Source organism: Vanellus vanellus (assembly GCF_965231255.1).
Source record: "Vanellus vanellus genome assembly, chromosome: 11".
Taxonomy (NCBI): Eukaryota; Metazoa; Chordata; class Aves; order Charadriiformes; family Charadriidae; genus Vanellus; species Vanellus vanellus.
In genome coordinates, this window is record NC_138916.1 from 8,423,621 (window position 1) to 8,440,461 (window position 16,841).

General features: G+C 38.2%; 1 protein-coding gene across 1 annotated transcript in view; it reads left to right on the top strand.

The window, feature by feature from the left end:
* The window catches only part of THSD4 (thrombospondin type 1 domain containing 4), a 289,380-nt gene that overhangs the window by 106,152 nt on the left and 166,387 nt on the right, over positions 1 to 16,841 (top strand). The window contains exon 6 of the mRNA XM_082488552.1: positions 4,764 to 4,900. Coding sequence (XP_082344678.1) covers positions 4,764 to 4,900 — 137 coding nt within the window. The remainder of the gene's footprint in view (positions 1 to 4,763; positions 4,901 to 16,841) is intronic.

The window sequence follows — 16,841 nt, forward strand, 5'->3', positions numbered from 1 at the left end:
TAAACGTTCACAAGTTTGAGATTTGGGCGGAGTGTTTTTGCGGACATTAATTTCTTACACTTTCATTTAATGAAATGAATGAGGGCCAAGATCGATGCGGCATGAGAGTAAAATTTGGCAGATTTCTGGCACAGAGGGGCTGATTCACCTCTTGTGCCAGGCGGCAGGCGAGGGCAGGAGGCAGTCGTCGTTTCCAGTGCAGTGTAACGATGCCGGGGATTTCCCCCAGCAGCTGACCAGCCCTGTCGGCGCCTTGTGCCGGGAGCATGTCATGGGCTCATACAAACCTGTGTTTTCCTAGTTGTGGGATTAAAAGGAGTTTAGGATTGCTCTGAGCATCAGCCTGTGAGCCCGGGGGGAGGAGGGTTTCCCTGTGCTTGTGCTGCGGCCTGGCCCTCACCAGGCGGCAGAGAGGCCTCAGCCCGGAACGCTGCTGAAGGCCTAGTTTGAGCTCCAGCCATAGGCTGTAATGTAGTAACATCTAAATCCCTCTTTTTCCCTTTAAATAATGGGTGGGTGGGTTGCATAGTTGAATTTTTCTTCTCGAGCCTGTACTGCACTGAAATCTGCAGAGTAGATTTAGATTAGATATTAGGAAGAGATTCTTTACGGTGAGGGTGGTGAGGCGCTGGCCCCGGTTTTCCTGAGAAGATGTGGCTGCCCCATCCCCGGAGGTGTTCAAGGCCAGGCTGGATGGGGCTTGGAGCGACCTGGTCCAGTGCGATGTGTCCCTGCCTATGGCAGGGTGGTGGAACCAGATGATCTTTAAGGTCCCTTCCAACCCGAAACATTCTGTGATTCTAAACAGGCTGTTTAGAGGAAATTCATTGTATTGATATTTAATTGAGATTCCAGTTTGATCAATTAAATCACTCTTAGGAGAATAAAAGCAACTATAAATTAAGGTATGGGTTGCCCCTACTCCTCTACTCTTGCATTCATTTTGACTATGGCTTACTGTGTGAACTTGATAAACAGCACTTCAGAAAATCACGTTTCCTCTTTTTCCAGCTTTACACATATTTGTCAGTGCACATGCAATGTAAAGTATGTTCCGTGTGTGAATTTTAGTGCATCAATGAATAGACAAATTTACTGGAGAGCAGGTTGGGTTTTGTACTTAATGGTGTTACTGCTGGTAGTGACAGACTTCAGGTTTTGTCTGTCTGGAAGGGTAACGATTTCTAAATTAGTGTCCATCTGCAGGGCTTTTGTGTCCTGGTAGAACATGTAAAAGGATTCATTTATGGTAGATTCCCTGCAGTATCTGTTCTGTGGTGCAGCACAAGTGGCGTTTGGAATTAACCATGAGGTCTCAGTACCCCTACTGGTGAAGTGGGAGGTGGCAGAACTGTGCTGCGGTCCCATTCTCGCTTATCTGGGTCTTGTTTCACATAAGGAAAGGTGGAAGGTAAGTTTCAACTTGAGAAAAACTCCCAAGTCTAGCAGTTTAGACAAGCCCAGGATATCCTTGAGGTACTTAAGGCTAGTTGGGTGAGGACGTTATAAGAAAAGTACTGATTTTTTTTTTATTTAGATCCTTTTTCAGTCAGTAAAATGAAAATGAAGCATTACATGTTACCAGGATTATTTACTAGTGGCACCTCCTTCAATTAAATCAATAATGAATACGTCTGGCAGACCCTGTGTGGGAGCATTAAATTTCACCCAAGTTCACCATTTAATAACGTAGAGTAAGGTGAGAATTTCTGCAAAGACTTGGTTGGCTAAGGTGGGCACGAGAATGAAAAGCAAATACATTAGGAGGACAAGTAAAATTGTACCTGTATAGTGAACTGGCTTAGTAACTCTGTCACCCTTAAAAAGAGTCCATTTTTGAGTGGAAATGTGTCTTGCTGCCAGCTAGTTTGGAAGGTCTTCATCTAGAAGCCTTACTCTATTCCCTGAGGTCAGATAGATCCTTTTGTGAAGTCTGGGATCAGATGACATAGTACTAAAATGTGTTGCCTGTGTGGAATCAATCGCTTCACAGCTCATTGTTTAATTGACATTTTATGTCCAGTTGCCAAGCCAATAGTGTAGCTTGACCTACAGCTTGAACTATAAAAGCTCAAGAGTTGTGGCAAAATACTGGGTAAGGGAGGGTGTCAAGATACATGTGAGGTTAATAAGCAGTGGAGTGCTTTTACTAGTGTGGTATCTTGTTTTACAAGGGAATTCTAAAATGTGTTTCTTCTGCATAGTAACTACACAATTCTTACATAAAATCCTTATGGGAAATGCCTCACATTCAGTAGCGGCAATTCAGATTTTGCTCTACTGAGATGAAAGTTTTTTTCAGATCTTTGACATCTGGGATGTCTTTAGGTAGTAGTAATTGGTATATGACTAACGAAGGCAGTGCCTTGCAGTTGCTCATCAAAAGAGTCTGAATATCAAAGGCCAAAGGGCTATAGGGTGAGGTGCTCATATAAAGTTTTATTCTGGTGTACGTTTATTGTTAAGGCTTGATTTTTTTTTTTTTTTTTTTTTTTTCGTACTGGTCAAAGCCTGTGGCTGTTCTAATATTTCTTTTTGTATGAGCAGGAACAGTTCCGAATAAGAAAGAGTGAAAGACAAAAGTTATGAAGTAGGAGTCATGTTTTACAGTGCAAGGAAGATCAATCTTCTTGTGGTTGTTAATATGTTTCAGTAGCAATGCAGTCGGTTTACCTATCAAATAATAAATAAAGGAAGAGATAGGCCTAGGAAAAAATACCATGCTTCAGCAGTTCATTTCTTCATCTTTCTGAGTAGCATAAAACTTTTCTTGGGATCTAGAAGGCAAACTGAGAATTTAAAAAATAACTATTTTAAAGGATCAAAATGAAATGAGAGATATTAGGAAGAGGAAGAGTACAGAAAGGTGAGGCTTCAGGATACATTGAAGTGAAGGAAATCAACATAGAAGATAAGGACTTTTCCCAAAACCCTACACAGCTAGTTTGACTTGATTTTAGGGAATAGGAAGATAAGAAAATGTACACTGCAGAGGTGCTGCTTGATAGCTAGTGTTGCAGGTTGTAAAAATAGGACATTTTCTGACAGAGAAAAGGACAAGGTGATTTCAATTGTAATGAATCACTGAGGCTGGATTATATTTATTTGAGAATTCTGAAAATAGTTATGTGTGAGGTGACTGAGTTGCTAAGAATAACGCTCAGTTTATCATTAAAACTAACTGTTATACTTGGAGATTGAACTGCAGGAAATACCTCGTTTTTTTCCTTTTTTTTTTTTTTTTTTTTAAATAACTAAGCAAAGCAAGTCTTCAGAATGATAAGCTAGTGAATCTGTCTTAAAAAAGCAGACAATGGAAAAATTACCTAGTTGAGCATGGCTTGCAAAAAGGGAACTAGGTAATCAGATCTTTGATCTCACTTAAAATTAGTAGAGGTTTTTGAGGATTTTATCAAAAGTTTGCCAGACGCAATAGATGATGCATATGAGTGGCAATTAAATAGCTGCGTGAGGGGAAATCTAAGATCAAAATTTCAGAATTGGTCTGTACTAATCCTTTGTCCTCACAGAGGTAACTTAAGTTGAGCTGAAAGTTTGTTACTTTTATAGAAAACAGATGTAAAATATATATTTGAAATAATTGCATGTATTTATTTTGGCTATTTGTTACATCTTAACTGAAGATTAAAAAATACACTTAAGTGAAGTAGGAAATCCCGGCAATACTGTGCTTTGGCAGCTAACTGTGGTGTGTAGCGTCTCCTTTGACAGATTAAATAGCGGCTTTCAGTTGTGCTATAGGGTATGAGCTGAAGCTTGGTGAAGTCAAGGGAATTTTAGGTTTTGGTTATGGCAGCAAGGAAAGTATTGCCAAAAGAAAAAGGAATTGTGTTTGTCCCTCAATGCCACTACATGACAGTGCTAATCTCGTTTGGAAAGAAACTGAAGGTATTGTTATTTCAGTTGGCAAATGGGGTAATGAACTGTGTGCAACTTCAACCTGACAGATTATTTGAAATAGAAAGATGACACAAATGTGTTAACAAACTTGACAGTGTTAAGATATGTGGAGTGTTAGGCTCTATCTGTTTAAGTAACAGATTTTCACAAGAGATGATAACTGTTTCTTGTCTTCTGTGTTCCTCTGGCCCAGAGGTCATTGGACTGATTTCCTTCTGTTTCTTGCGTGTCAACAGAAATCATGAGGTTTTGAATAATGATGTGTTTTATATATTTTTAAAAATCTGAGTTCTTCTTTTCTTAGTTTTCTGTTCAACTAAGGAATAGTTGCTTAAAGTGCAACTTGTAAAAATAAAGAGGAAAAGATAATGGATTTAAAAAATATATGCATCTAGCTTGTTTTATGTGCTGCTTAATGCTAAATGTTAGCATTTGATGTGAACTGACTGGTGACTGTATGTGAGCCTAACTGGATGCACATCTTTCTGATTACAGTGTAACTTTGCTGACGCTTAGGACTTAGGAACTGTCATAACATCTTACTATGTTTTAAGAAGACTAAATATAGCAAAATTTTTATAAAGCTAAAAATACTCTTGGTCATTTAGGAAAATATCTGTCATTAAAAACACAGATACTGTTTAAATTTCCGTATGGTATGTTGGAATGCTTACCTTGGAGTTGGTTTGCTAATCACCATTTGTTTGATGTAGTCATTCACATTGCATTCAGTTTGCCTACTTGTTTCTTCCTCTTAAACCTCAGTGTTACTTCAATGGGCTTTTCCTTTTCAAAACTACTGCCATGGTCATTTTAACGGGGACTTCTGTCTCTTTCCACAGTGAAGGGAAGTCAGAAGTGTGAGCTGAATTGCCGTGCGATAGGCTACCGGTTCTACGTGCGACAAGCTGAGAAGGTGATAGATGGGACACCCTGTGACCAGAACGGGACTGCCATCTGTGTGGCAGGGCAGTGCAAGGTACGGCTGCTGGCTCGAGCAGGTCTGCCTCCGGGCTCTCTCTGCCAAGGTTAAGTTCTCTTAGAGGCTGATACCACTGTACTGGTGTCTTGAACTTTATTTTTTTTGAGGTAGATGTGAAAAATGTTAAATTTTATTATTACAGCTTTAATTTCTTAACTAATGTTTCTTTCTACTGAGAACAAACTGCGGAATGCTGAAAGCCTGGATTCAGAAGGTCTTCTGGCCACAATTAAGGTGACTTTCAGTGAGCTGTTTCCACATATTTAGCTTTCTATGGAAGAGATTCCATGAAAAAATCAGAGCAAAAAGATTGGAAGAGATTGGAGAGAAATATAATATCTTTCTTTGATTAAACTTTAGAGTGGAGATACTTTTTCAGTCTGCAACGTAATGGTTTATTCAATTATGTGTTTATTTTGATTACTTTTTAGCTGGTGTTAGTGTAACTTTTCTAATTGGTCCGTGTTTGCTTTTTTTAGGAATCAGGTCTTACTGGCTGTCCATTTACTCAGCAGTGATGTTCCCTTAGAAAATACTTGAGTGAATGGTTATTTTTCAAGGGTTCAGAAGGAGCTACTCTGTTGACTTTTTGCAGTCTGCTGTGTAGATTCCCTTTCTAATGAATAAATACACTGCTTTCTGCAAGATGGTAGCAGTTTTAAACAAAATGTTATGGTATTTAGGAAAAAAAAAGCTTGTAATCTTTCAAGTAAGGCTAGTGGAAGAAATAAATTCCTAACAAGGGCCATTTGTTGTTTGACTGATGGTTCCCGTGTATGTTGGCAAAAGAAGCAGAAGTGGGTCAGATGTGACTCATGAACTCAAATAGTGAAAGGTCAAGTTCAGTTTAAATAGTTGGTTTGCCAAAGGAAATCACTTATGATTACAACCTTTTCCTCTGCGTGTCCAGATTCCTCTTACTTGTGCACATCTGCACAATGCCATGTATCTTTCTGCTCTGTATTTCTTAGTGCAAGCAAGGCCACGGCTTTGAGTTTCCTTTGTAGATGATGGAGCTGTGTCAAGTTGATTATTCTTTAAAGCTTTCCTTGATTGCAAACCAATTCAGAAAGGGCCAGAAATTTGTTTTACAGTTCTGATCTATGACTCAAAAATCCGAAAAATAGGTTTAGTATACCAGCTGTTGTATTTTCCCAGTGCTGTGCAGTTACAAAAGTGTATACTGATATGTTTGTATTGGAGGTCTGGAACAGAAAGGAAGGGCAGTGTTTGGCAGCCTAGTAGAAAAGCATTTTGAATTCTGAAAATCACCCATTGCCTATGTAGAATGCCACTTTCCAAAGCTGCACATAAACAACAGCAGGTCATGAATCCTCACTGAGAATACGTAACTTGGGATTGATAGAATTGTAGAGTAATTCCGGTTGTAAGGAACCTGGGAAGGCCATGTCGTTCAACACCCTACTGAGAACAGGGCCCGCTCTATAAGACAGCTCTGACGGCCTTTTCCAAGTTGAGTTTTGAACCTGTTCCAGTGTTTGAGCAACATCACAGTGGAATCTTTTTCCTCAAATTCAACTGAAATTCCCCATACTGCAGCTTGGGCCCTTGATCTCAACCTAGCACTACACTTCTCCGAGAATCGGGCTCCATCTGCTCTGTTATCCTCCCTCCCATTAGATGTAGACAGCAGTAAGATCTTCTCCTAAGGCTGGAAGTTCCTAGGCTGTACTGTTTTTTTTGGGTTGGGTTGGTTTTTTTTTTTCCTTTCTATTTTCCTATGGCGTTGAAAATAGACCTAAAAATCAAAATCTCGGTGTCTATTTAAACTGTTCCTCAGTGATGCTTACTTAATGCTCAGTGAAGTGATGTGGTCCATCATTCTCACAGTTAAACAGAACCCATTCTGTACTGGTGCTCAGTGCCTTATAAGCAATAAATTACCATGAGAAAGCCAAGATAAAGCAGGTAAAGGCATTTGTTATTCTGAGGGCTTTGTAGCAGTTCTCAGTACAGTGAGGCAGAATGAGGGTGTGAGCTGAGAGAAGCTGAGGGAGTTGGCAGAGCCCTCATACGTGGTGGTGTTAACTGCACTTGTGTGAGAGGCTGGACATTGGAGGCTTTGGGAGGTGCATCCAGCTAAAATATTAAAAGGTTTGTATTTTTATTCTGAAGAGGAACTGAATTCAGATATTGTCCAGCTTCTTGGGATTAGTTCTTTTGGTCTGTAGCAATTCACTCACTATTCATGACTCGCAGCCTCGGTAAAGTTGTGAGGTGGACGTCAGCTGAAAGAGACTTGCCCTGTTCGACCACGCAATAGTTACAGTGAGTTTTTGCATGCGTGTAAACCACACTCTTCTTTGTTTTAAAGTTGTGAGTTAGTATTTGAGGGAGTATTCAGAGATACATGTGTAAACTAAAGGAAAATACAGTATTCCAGTTTCACAGTGCTTCAAAGCACTGTTGTTATTGACACAATTATTCCTTTTCCAGTGATTTCAATGGTTCAAGTTCAGGAAGTCAACGGTAAGTCTTTGGTGGAGGTTTACCTCCAAATAGTCAATAGTATGTTTGCATTTGAGGGAAGCTGATAGTGTTATGTCAGATGAGATATGCTTCATTCTTCTTAAAAGTACTTTATGTTTCAGGATAAATTCGTCTATATTAAAATAAATTACTTATCTTGTTCCTTTTTTATCTGTTCCATATGTAAGAGCTCATGTTCCCTATGATTTAAGGATGCGTTAATCTGATACACAAATGAATATTAATTTGAATATATTGCCTGTCTCCTTGGACTCTGAGACTTTCTTGTCACTTGTATAGGCAGCAAAACTATTAAAAATAAATAGAATCATTTTACTTAACAATGTTGTTGTACACTAGGGTGAACATGGATGTAGCTGAAGGATGTAATAATTAGGGAATCAAATAATTTTTGTACTGTGTGGTGCTTAGGAGAATATTTTTCTGAAAAGTAGTCAGCATTTATAGTTAACTGAAAATGTTTCTCAAGTAGTGAAGCTTATCCAATCTCGGTAGTAGGTAGCTCTTCCTTACCTGCACATCTTTTTTTTTTTTTTTTTTTTTTTTAAAGTCAGATAATTTAAGCATCTAACTAATTTATGGTCTCTATCGCCCTCTGTTGGACATTTTGCTGCATTACCGGAACAATAATATCCTTGTGTTAAAAAACATGACCTGCTTTCTTCCCAGGACCATTGTTTCTGGTTAGTATTTTCAGTTTCCCTTATTCTTAGAAACAAAAGATGGGAAATGTTGCTATAGTAAAAATAATAAAAACTTCTTAGAGACAGAATACAGAATATGATAGGGACAGCTTTACTTTCACCTGAAATAAAAATTAAACATGTATGAAGTGAGGGATTTCTCACTTCTCACTTTTTAACCATTTATAACGTTATGTAAGGCAACCAGAAGTAACATTAGTTAGAACTTCTCAATATATAAAATGCACTCACACCTGTTAACACTCAAAATGCATTAAAGAGAAGTTTTGTCTTAACATCAAAACCAGAATGTTTGATACATTAGTTCTCTCCTTTTTAAGCTGTTAACCAGTGTTAGACAGAATAGCCTTTTAAAACTGAGGTATTGTTTAACCTTATCAGCAAAGATAAACTATAGCATACAAGAAGATTTTAAAAACGGTAGTATATACAAAAGTCCTTCTTCAAGCCTGATGGTTGTGGCCATTACAATATCATGGAGGAAGGTCAGAGCAACAGTATCTTTCTGAGTACCTCTGAACAGCATCCCAGGAACCATTTCCGTGCTCCCAGAGAGTGTCGTTTCTCACTGTTGGCTTTTCTTGTGTTTAACTGGCCCCCAGAGCTGGAAGTAAAAACTTTATAACTTGTCCCACACAAAAGGTGATATGTAAAAACTCATTTTTTCAGACATAGTCCTTTAACAAAACTTAGTATGTTCTTATGATGAAATATCCTATTTTTTTTTGTTGTTTTTTTTTTTTTTTATTATTTTCTTATTTGCCTGTGACAAAAAAAGCTCACTCATCATTGAAATGATTATGTACTCCCTGGTGTAGACTAGACTCTGAATTCTAATGAAACGAAACCTTTTCAAAGCAATTCAATAGTTTAAAAATAAAACTAGGCAAAATGGAAGAACTGGGTGATATTCTACCTTTGCAGACGAAAGAAGTATAACAGTGATCTTGGTAATCAGTTTTATTATTTCTGTGTAAAATTGTTTGTAAGCACATTTGAACAATGTTGGGGTTTTTTGATGAATTTTGGAAAGTGAATGAAATTTTTTATTGACAGTGTTATTGAGTTCCACTTTTGGGTTTTTTTCAAAATTTTTATTTAGTGCCACAGCTGATTATTGCTAATATATGTGCTTTGAATATGTTTCAGTACTATTGAGTATGTGTAATTTGTTTTCATACATATTCTATGCCTCTCCTAATTCTAAATTTTCACAGTTAAGTTAAAGAATGCCTATGGATAGGGCTTCTTCAACTTGCTGTTTAGCCAGAAGTATGTGTTTTCTTGTTTTGAGATATTTTTCTGCTTGTTTTAAATCAGCGTATCCTTTTATTTCTTCTGGAGCCAGTAACTTTTAAGTTTAGAAAAATGCAAGTAGAATACTGAGGAGGTTTTAATAAATAAAGCAAAGTATGAGGAAAGAATGCTCTTAGTAACTTTGGCCTTGACCATAGATTACTAAATGTACCTCGAGGGAAGTACATTGCATGCGTTATTTGCACGCATTTAGGACACTTCTGCTGGAAGAAGCTTTTCCCGGTACTTGGGCAGCTATGAGCACTGGCTCATTGGCGTTTTGCGGACAGAAGAGCTGTGAAGCAAATTGGTTTTGCAGAGATGTTAGTTACCACACAGTGGCACACTTCACAAAAGTATTATTTAGCATTTCAGGTAAAACTTGGGTGGGAACTGTAGATAATCTTTTAAAGGTACCTGAAACAACTATTTTCTGTCCTGATGTTTATCTTGCATTTTCTCTTGCATTGTAGTTTATTTTCATCTTCCAGTTAACTTCTGAAGTTAACTGAAAATATATTGTAGTTTATTTTCATCTTCCAGTTAACTTCTGAAGTTAACTGAAAATATCTGAGCAGCTTTAAAATACACACAGGGAGTAACGTCAGTAGCGAAATGACTGGCAGCAGAGATTTGACTTGCCTTTTTTAAGACAATTGCATAAGACGTTCAAATCCTTGCAAACTTCATAGGGAGGTCACTTAGGTCAGCTATAGGAAGCATCCAAACCTGCTAAATCTCCATCAGAAAAACATCATTAGGCAAGGAGCTCCCATCTGGAACTCTGCTGATGGGCACTAGTGTCTGGGTAGCAGACCCATAGGTGGCATTGTTGGTTTAATTTAGGGAGCTCTTAATGACTGTAGGATAAGAGTGACAGATCAGAATGATAAGTGTGTACTTTCTGTAAGATAAGGTTATTCTCATGACTCCTGTAAGTCGGAAAATAGAGTAGTCCTATGGTTGTTCTTGTAAGGGTAAAGAATCTGTTTTCTGTAAGAATCTCAATTTACCTGTGTAGTGTTGATTGCTTTCACTGAAAAAAAGGGTCTGGGGTGGATTTGGGTTTTGTGCGTGTGTGTGTGTGCTTTTGTACAGTGCTAGCTTCTGTGAAGCTTTTCTCCTTGTTCCTTGGGCATTACAGCGTCCATTTTTTATCAGTAATAATGTAAGGAAGAACCTAATACCTGGATCACTATAGCAGGAGCAAGGGCATGTGGATATCTGTATCTGTCCTTCAGCTGAATGACAGAAAATGTTTGAGGTTGCTTGTCCACCTTGCTTGGTTGCTCAGAAGAGGGGGGACTGTTCTTCACTGCACAGGAACTTTGTAAACCTCTGTGTCTTGAGATACGAAGACTTCAAAAGCAGCCTGAGAAACCATACTGAGTGAAACGCTGGTCTGTGCCTCAGTGGCATGCTCTGGCCATTAGTGCATTGGTATTAGCCTAACTGGCACAAAGGTGACTGAGTGAAGATTGGTGTCAAGCATCACTTGTATTTGAGGAGGACCAACTCTCTAGTTATTTGACCTTACCCTAAAAGGGGCCATGAAATAGTGAATTAGTTATGGTGTTTTTACCATGGGAGTCGTCCTGTTAAGAAGTGGCATGCTGCAGAGAACTGTCACCAAGGCTTTGCCCAGGATATGATCGCACACAGGATACGTGCTATGGAAGTGGAGAACTAGGTTTGGGAGCCTAGTGGCATTCAGATGCTGAAATGCATTTCAGAATAAAATGAAAATTAAATCTCTAGTTTGTTAATGTTCAAGGCTTGGTTTTTTTTCTTATCTTTTGTTTGGTTTCTATCAATAGTAGCTGAGAACACCATGCTCTGAGCTCAGGACCATTTCAAGGACTAGGTAGGATGCATTCAAAGAGGCAAAAATCAGCATTTTGCCAGGTCTTTATTTAGTTTTGCTCATACTAGGTATGGAAGCCTCTGTTGGAGGCTTTTTCTTTTAAGGAAAAATAGTTTATCTGTAAAATATACCATAAAAGTGAAAAACTGTAGTTGCAATAGAATGTGCTGCTCTTCTCTCTGCCCTTTCTTAGGTACCATTATAATTTCTTGGCTGTTGGAAAGAGGACTCTCCGTTGTTTCTCTTCATAATGACTTGCTAATGCCAAGTGTGTCCTTGGGAAACACCTGCCTGGCATTAATAAGGTGTTAATGGAAGAAACAGGTTCCTGGGAGCTAAGAAACAACTCCTTTTGCCACTTCTTCCCTTTGTTGGCATAGTTTTCTGTTAAATGTTTACAGAGAGTAAATGAGTCTCTGTAAGGTTTCTTGACCTCAATGTCTAAAAAGTCTTTCTGCCTTCCTCCATTTATAAAGCAACACTAGAATTTTTTTTTGGCATATGATCTTTGGCCATGACCTAATTTAAGTTGCTTCTGATAGCTGATACACAGCAGGCGCAGGCACTGTGTGTAAAAGATACTGAAAGGATAACTTTACTACCTTTGAACTGAGCTAAAACTGATGGAAAATCTGATGATAGGAACTTATGAATAGCAAAGCATTCAAGTCAGTTAAGTTCAAACAAAATGAGTAAGCACTACATCTGTGTATTTGTTCTTCTCCCCTTGTCCATCAGCCTCTCGTCCAGAGAAAGACCTCATAATCCAAAGGATGGAGCTCCTCACCCTTCCACAAAGCTGCTATCGGAACCTATAGTTCCATACTCTTTAGTCTCATTATAAATAAACCAGTAATACAGATGTTATCAGGTTCAGATATTACTTACAATGGCATTTAACATATTTATCCAGCCCATATAACAAAGCATTTATGCTAGTGCTGTGTATTTTTGTTGTTTGTTTGTTTGGTTGGTTGTTTTTTTCCCCCAGTTTTAAGCCAGTTACAGTGGGACAAACCATTCTTGATTCAGTTTAAGTTAATGTGGTATAGGTATGGAATAAAACCTACTGAAATAACCTTAAGCAGGCATGAACATTTTTAATAAATTTAATTTAATGAGAGTGAATTTTCATAAGATCTGCGTGTCATAATTGTGTACATAACCTTTTTTTTTTCTCCAGCACTTGGAACCCCAAAGCAAGATTTCACTGTTTTCTTGAACTACAGCCTGACAAGAAACTTGTGAAAAGACACAACATAGTTCAACAATGTTAAAATTTGGCTTTACAGCTCTAAGTACTGGAGAAAAATGTTATCACTGTGTGTTAAAAGGTTTTCACCAGAGGTGCTGGGAAAAAGTAAAATAAAATATTTAAGTTAGAAAAAGCCTGATTAAACAGACTTTTTTCTTAAGTGATAAAAAATTCCAGTGTCAAATATCTGACATAAAATCTCAATCTTGAAAAAAGTCCTAAGCAGAATTCAAAAACTTAATTGCTTTGTAAAATTGTATTTATCATTTCAAGTTCCATAGCATATTGATAATGTGTCATTAAGGTTAACTGATGCTTGTTATGTAACTCTGAAGATTCAAAGATAGATTTAATATTAAATACTAGAACTTCCACTTATATTATATCTTACTGCTATAGTGTTATGCAATTATATAAAAATAAAATTAAGTTAAAACTGTAAAATTTGAAAAAAGCCCAACCAAACAAAACCCAAACAAACCTAAAATGGTTTTACACGATGTCTTCATGCTAAAATGTTTTTTAACTGCTTTTCCATATTCTGCATAGCATATTGCTTGGAAAATGTTTGCTTTACTTCAGTTTAGAGCAAAAATAGATGCTGAAGTGTGCCATAGAATGGCTAATCCAAATTCTGATTATCTCCGTGCTCCACTCTGAGTCTCTGTTTGTTCTCCTGTCAAATGCAGTCAATAGATGTGATCTCAAAGCTATTCCTTTTTCCCAGTCCCTTTCCAGAGTACTGATGACTGTGTTCTAACAAAACAAGCTGTGGTGGCATACGGTAAGGGGGGTTGCAGCGTGGTGCTGCGCTCACAGGAGAGGCAAGCTGGGGAACAACGATGGATGCTGAGGTGGAGGTTGTTTGGTTTATGTGATGCCTCTTATGTAGGAATTAGTAATATATAGTTAATGCCTTTTAAGTAACCAAGAGAACCAAATCTGTTTTGTGTTACATTACAGCCATTCAAAGAAAGAAAAAATACAAGAAATTTCAACCCATTGAAATTCATTCAGGCGAGATGGGAAAGCAACTGTAAAAGGGAATCATGTAGCTGGTGCAAGACCCCTCTTCTGAGATTAAATAGCAAAAGGAAGCAAAGTAATTTAGATTTTATTGCAAAGAAACAAAGAGGCTGCAGCAGAAATAATGTTCTGAAACTCAGATGTAAGGGATCTGTTTAACACCTGGACAGGCAAGCCATGGGGAGAAAGTTATTAAGAAGAGGACTGACTGCATAAATGTCCATTCTTGTTCTCCTCTTTAGAACGTGGATGAAAACTTCACAATTATTCCTAAATTATTACAAAAAAATATTTAAAAAGCCCTGATCTGTGTTTTTAGTTAGAGAATTTTTCTGTTTATTGACTGGATTATGTTTCTGGTGCTAGAGATCAGAGCCTGGAAATGTTCAAGCCATTTGACTTTCAGCATCTCTGTATGGTGATTTGGTTAGGATTCCCAAAAAGGGCTATAGATTCCGCTCGGCAGAATGTACAGAGAGATCCTGGCTCCTTGATTAGATGCCTAAACCGAGGCATGTCAGCAGTCCCCCAGCACAGTGAGTGGTGTTGTGGCTTATTCTCGGTGCTGCGTTGTGTCCGTAGCGGCTGCGCTGCACCCCTGAGTGTGGGCTTGGGCTGTGTCAGCGCTGTGCCACTGTCCCGGAGACACCTGGGGAGGGGACTCGCGCCCTGCAGGTCATGCGCAGAAAGAGAAATGAAGAAACTCTGTTCTTGAAACTATTGTTCTCTGGTAATGCTTATACTAGAAGGCTGTCACTGTAAACGACCACAAATGATTTTGTTGTGATAAACATAGGAAAAGCCGGGGGGGGGGGGGGGGGAAGGCTTAGTTGGACAGTCTTAGAGCAGACTTGGTATGGTGTTCAATACTCTGAGTGTGTGCTTTCTCTCTGCCTGCTTGCTGAGTGGCTCTTAGTAGAGTTTAACATGCAGTGGACTTGGAATCTGCAATAAGACTTCTGTAAGTTATGAAAAATAATAATTTTTTAAAAAGGCAGTATACATATGCTAGAGACAGCTTATTTACAGATTGAAATGTTAACATGGCAGATGGGGTCAAGAAGTAGGAGGGATGTGAGTTATGAACACTTGTGGAGAAAAATAAAGGCTTGCATTTGTGAGGATTTATGAGGTGAGTGCTAAAACAATAATTGAAACAATAAATGGAATAAGTATTTCATTTTCGTTTTGGTGGGTTTTGTTGCTTTCTCTGTCCGTTTGAATCCACGCTGTCTCCCATGATGTCCGTGGTCTAGCGATCAGCTTTTCCCCTTTGTTTGCAATTGGATAACCCTGTGCTGGTTTGTGGCAGCACCTCATTTGTGCTGGTGCAGTGGTAGCACTTACTCAGTTGACTAAGTGATGTTTCAGAGCTCATCTTCAAGTCAGAGTTCTTAGAAATACAATATGAAAGTATATTTATTGCTTAAGGTTCACTTGTCTTTTCTTTTATACCAATGGGTGACAGGTTGATATTGGTAATATTTTAATTACTGTAACTAGTAATAAAATTACTGATAAGATGGAAATTTTATTACAATTCAATAATTTCAGAAACTGTAGGATTTAGACATGGTAGGATTTTTTTTGGTTAACTGCAAAACTACTAAAAATTATAATAAACTATCAGGAGCTAATAACCCAGAGGTCTTAATGAAAGTAGAAGAATTCTTAGAAAGTGAAGAGAGTGCAGCTTAATCTGACCTAAGCTGTTTTTTACTAAAAAGCCAAATAGTAAGTAAATGCTTAATTTTGTTTTGATGATTTTGGGGAGCAAATTGAAAATCCTAATAAGAACTATAACATAGTATTCTGAAATACTTATTATTTAATCAGGAAACTGGAACAGCAATCTTGGAAATCTGGTCTGCAGGAAATTAGGTATTTAGGATTTGTTTTCATTTGACTACATTATAATAGTACTTTAGAGCCTGGAAAGGGTCCAGTATGTTTTTAGGAACTTCTGTTCAACAAAAATTACCATTTTGGTAGACTGGGTTGGGCAAATTTGTCACAAGAATAAAAAAATCCTTGGGAGGAAGGTATATATAGACAGTAGTTCTATGTGTACATATATTTTTCTTTTTATGTGGACACTTGCGCACACATATACAGATGCACCCGGAGCAAATAGTTAAGGAGCTATTCTGTATTAAAATATGCTTGAAGTCTTGTCTTACTACGTTAAACGAAAGCCGCAAAAAAAGGTACTACCGTTTTAGGAACACAGAAAAGTATTAAATTTGCAGTAGTGTATGTGTAAAAGAAGAGACATTTGGCAAGCAGGAAAGTTCAAGCCTTACCCGTATCTAATGGGGAGATGAAGCCACCGGACTCTGTCGAGTGGCTGGTGGTTTGCTCCTGAGAGCTGGGATGGATTCAGATCCCTGGTCCAGTCCAAGAGCAGGGCTGTTCTGCAGTAGATTTCCTCTGTGACCTTGGATATTTCACTTAACGTCAATACAGCACTGCGTGAGGTTGCTTGAGTGTGCGCTGAATGTGTGAGTGGGACTCAAAAGCTCTTTATCAGACTCTGTAGGCCTGTTAAGAATCTATTTTTTTAACCGAGGTGGAGCCCAATAGTATTGTGACTTTCCTCCTTTGGGTGGCATGCTGGGAACTAGTTCTTGTATCCTCCACATGATGCATCTTTGTCCCAAATGTGCTCTTAATGCATAGGTTCTCCAGCTTAAAAATGGCAATAGTGTGGCAAATCCTTGTTTTATAGGATAAATACAATTTGTGAGACCTAATGGTAGTGAAAGCCTTGTACACTGAAAGGGTTATCAAAGACTGGAAAAGGCTTCCTGGGGAAGTGGTTGAATCGCTATCCTTGGATGTATTTAAAAGCCATCTAGATATGGTGCTCAGGGACGTGGTTTACAAGTAGGCTGGGCAGAGTTAGATAAGGGTTGGGCTTGATGATCTTAAAGGTCTTTTCTAGCCATAACGATCCTGTGATTCTATGAAGTGTTCATAGGGACTGGATTAACAGCAAAGTGTTGCACTTCATTGTAACAAACCGGTTTTTATGTACCTTCTATATGTTTTGACCACATTGACCTGCAGGAAGTTGTGTTTTGCCCCTGAATAGAAAAAAGGTGTGGGAGAATGTTATCAAGGAGAGCAAGAATGTGAGTCATAATCCTTTGCTGAAACCAGAGTTTCAATTTTGATGCAGAAGCTCATGTTTACAAGATGTTTACAAGATACAATTTAGTTTCACAGGAGTCTATGTGGAGTTCCCTTCAGTTTAAATTTCACATTGGTTAAGTTTTCCCA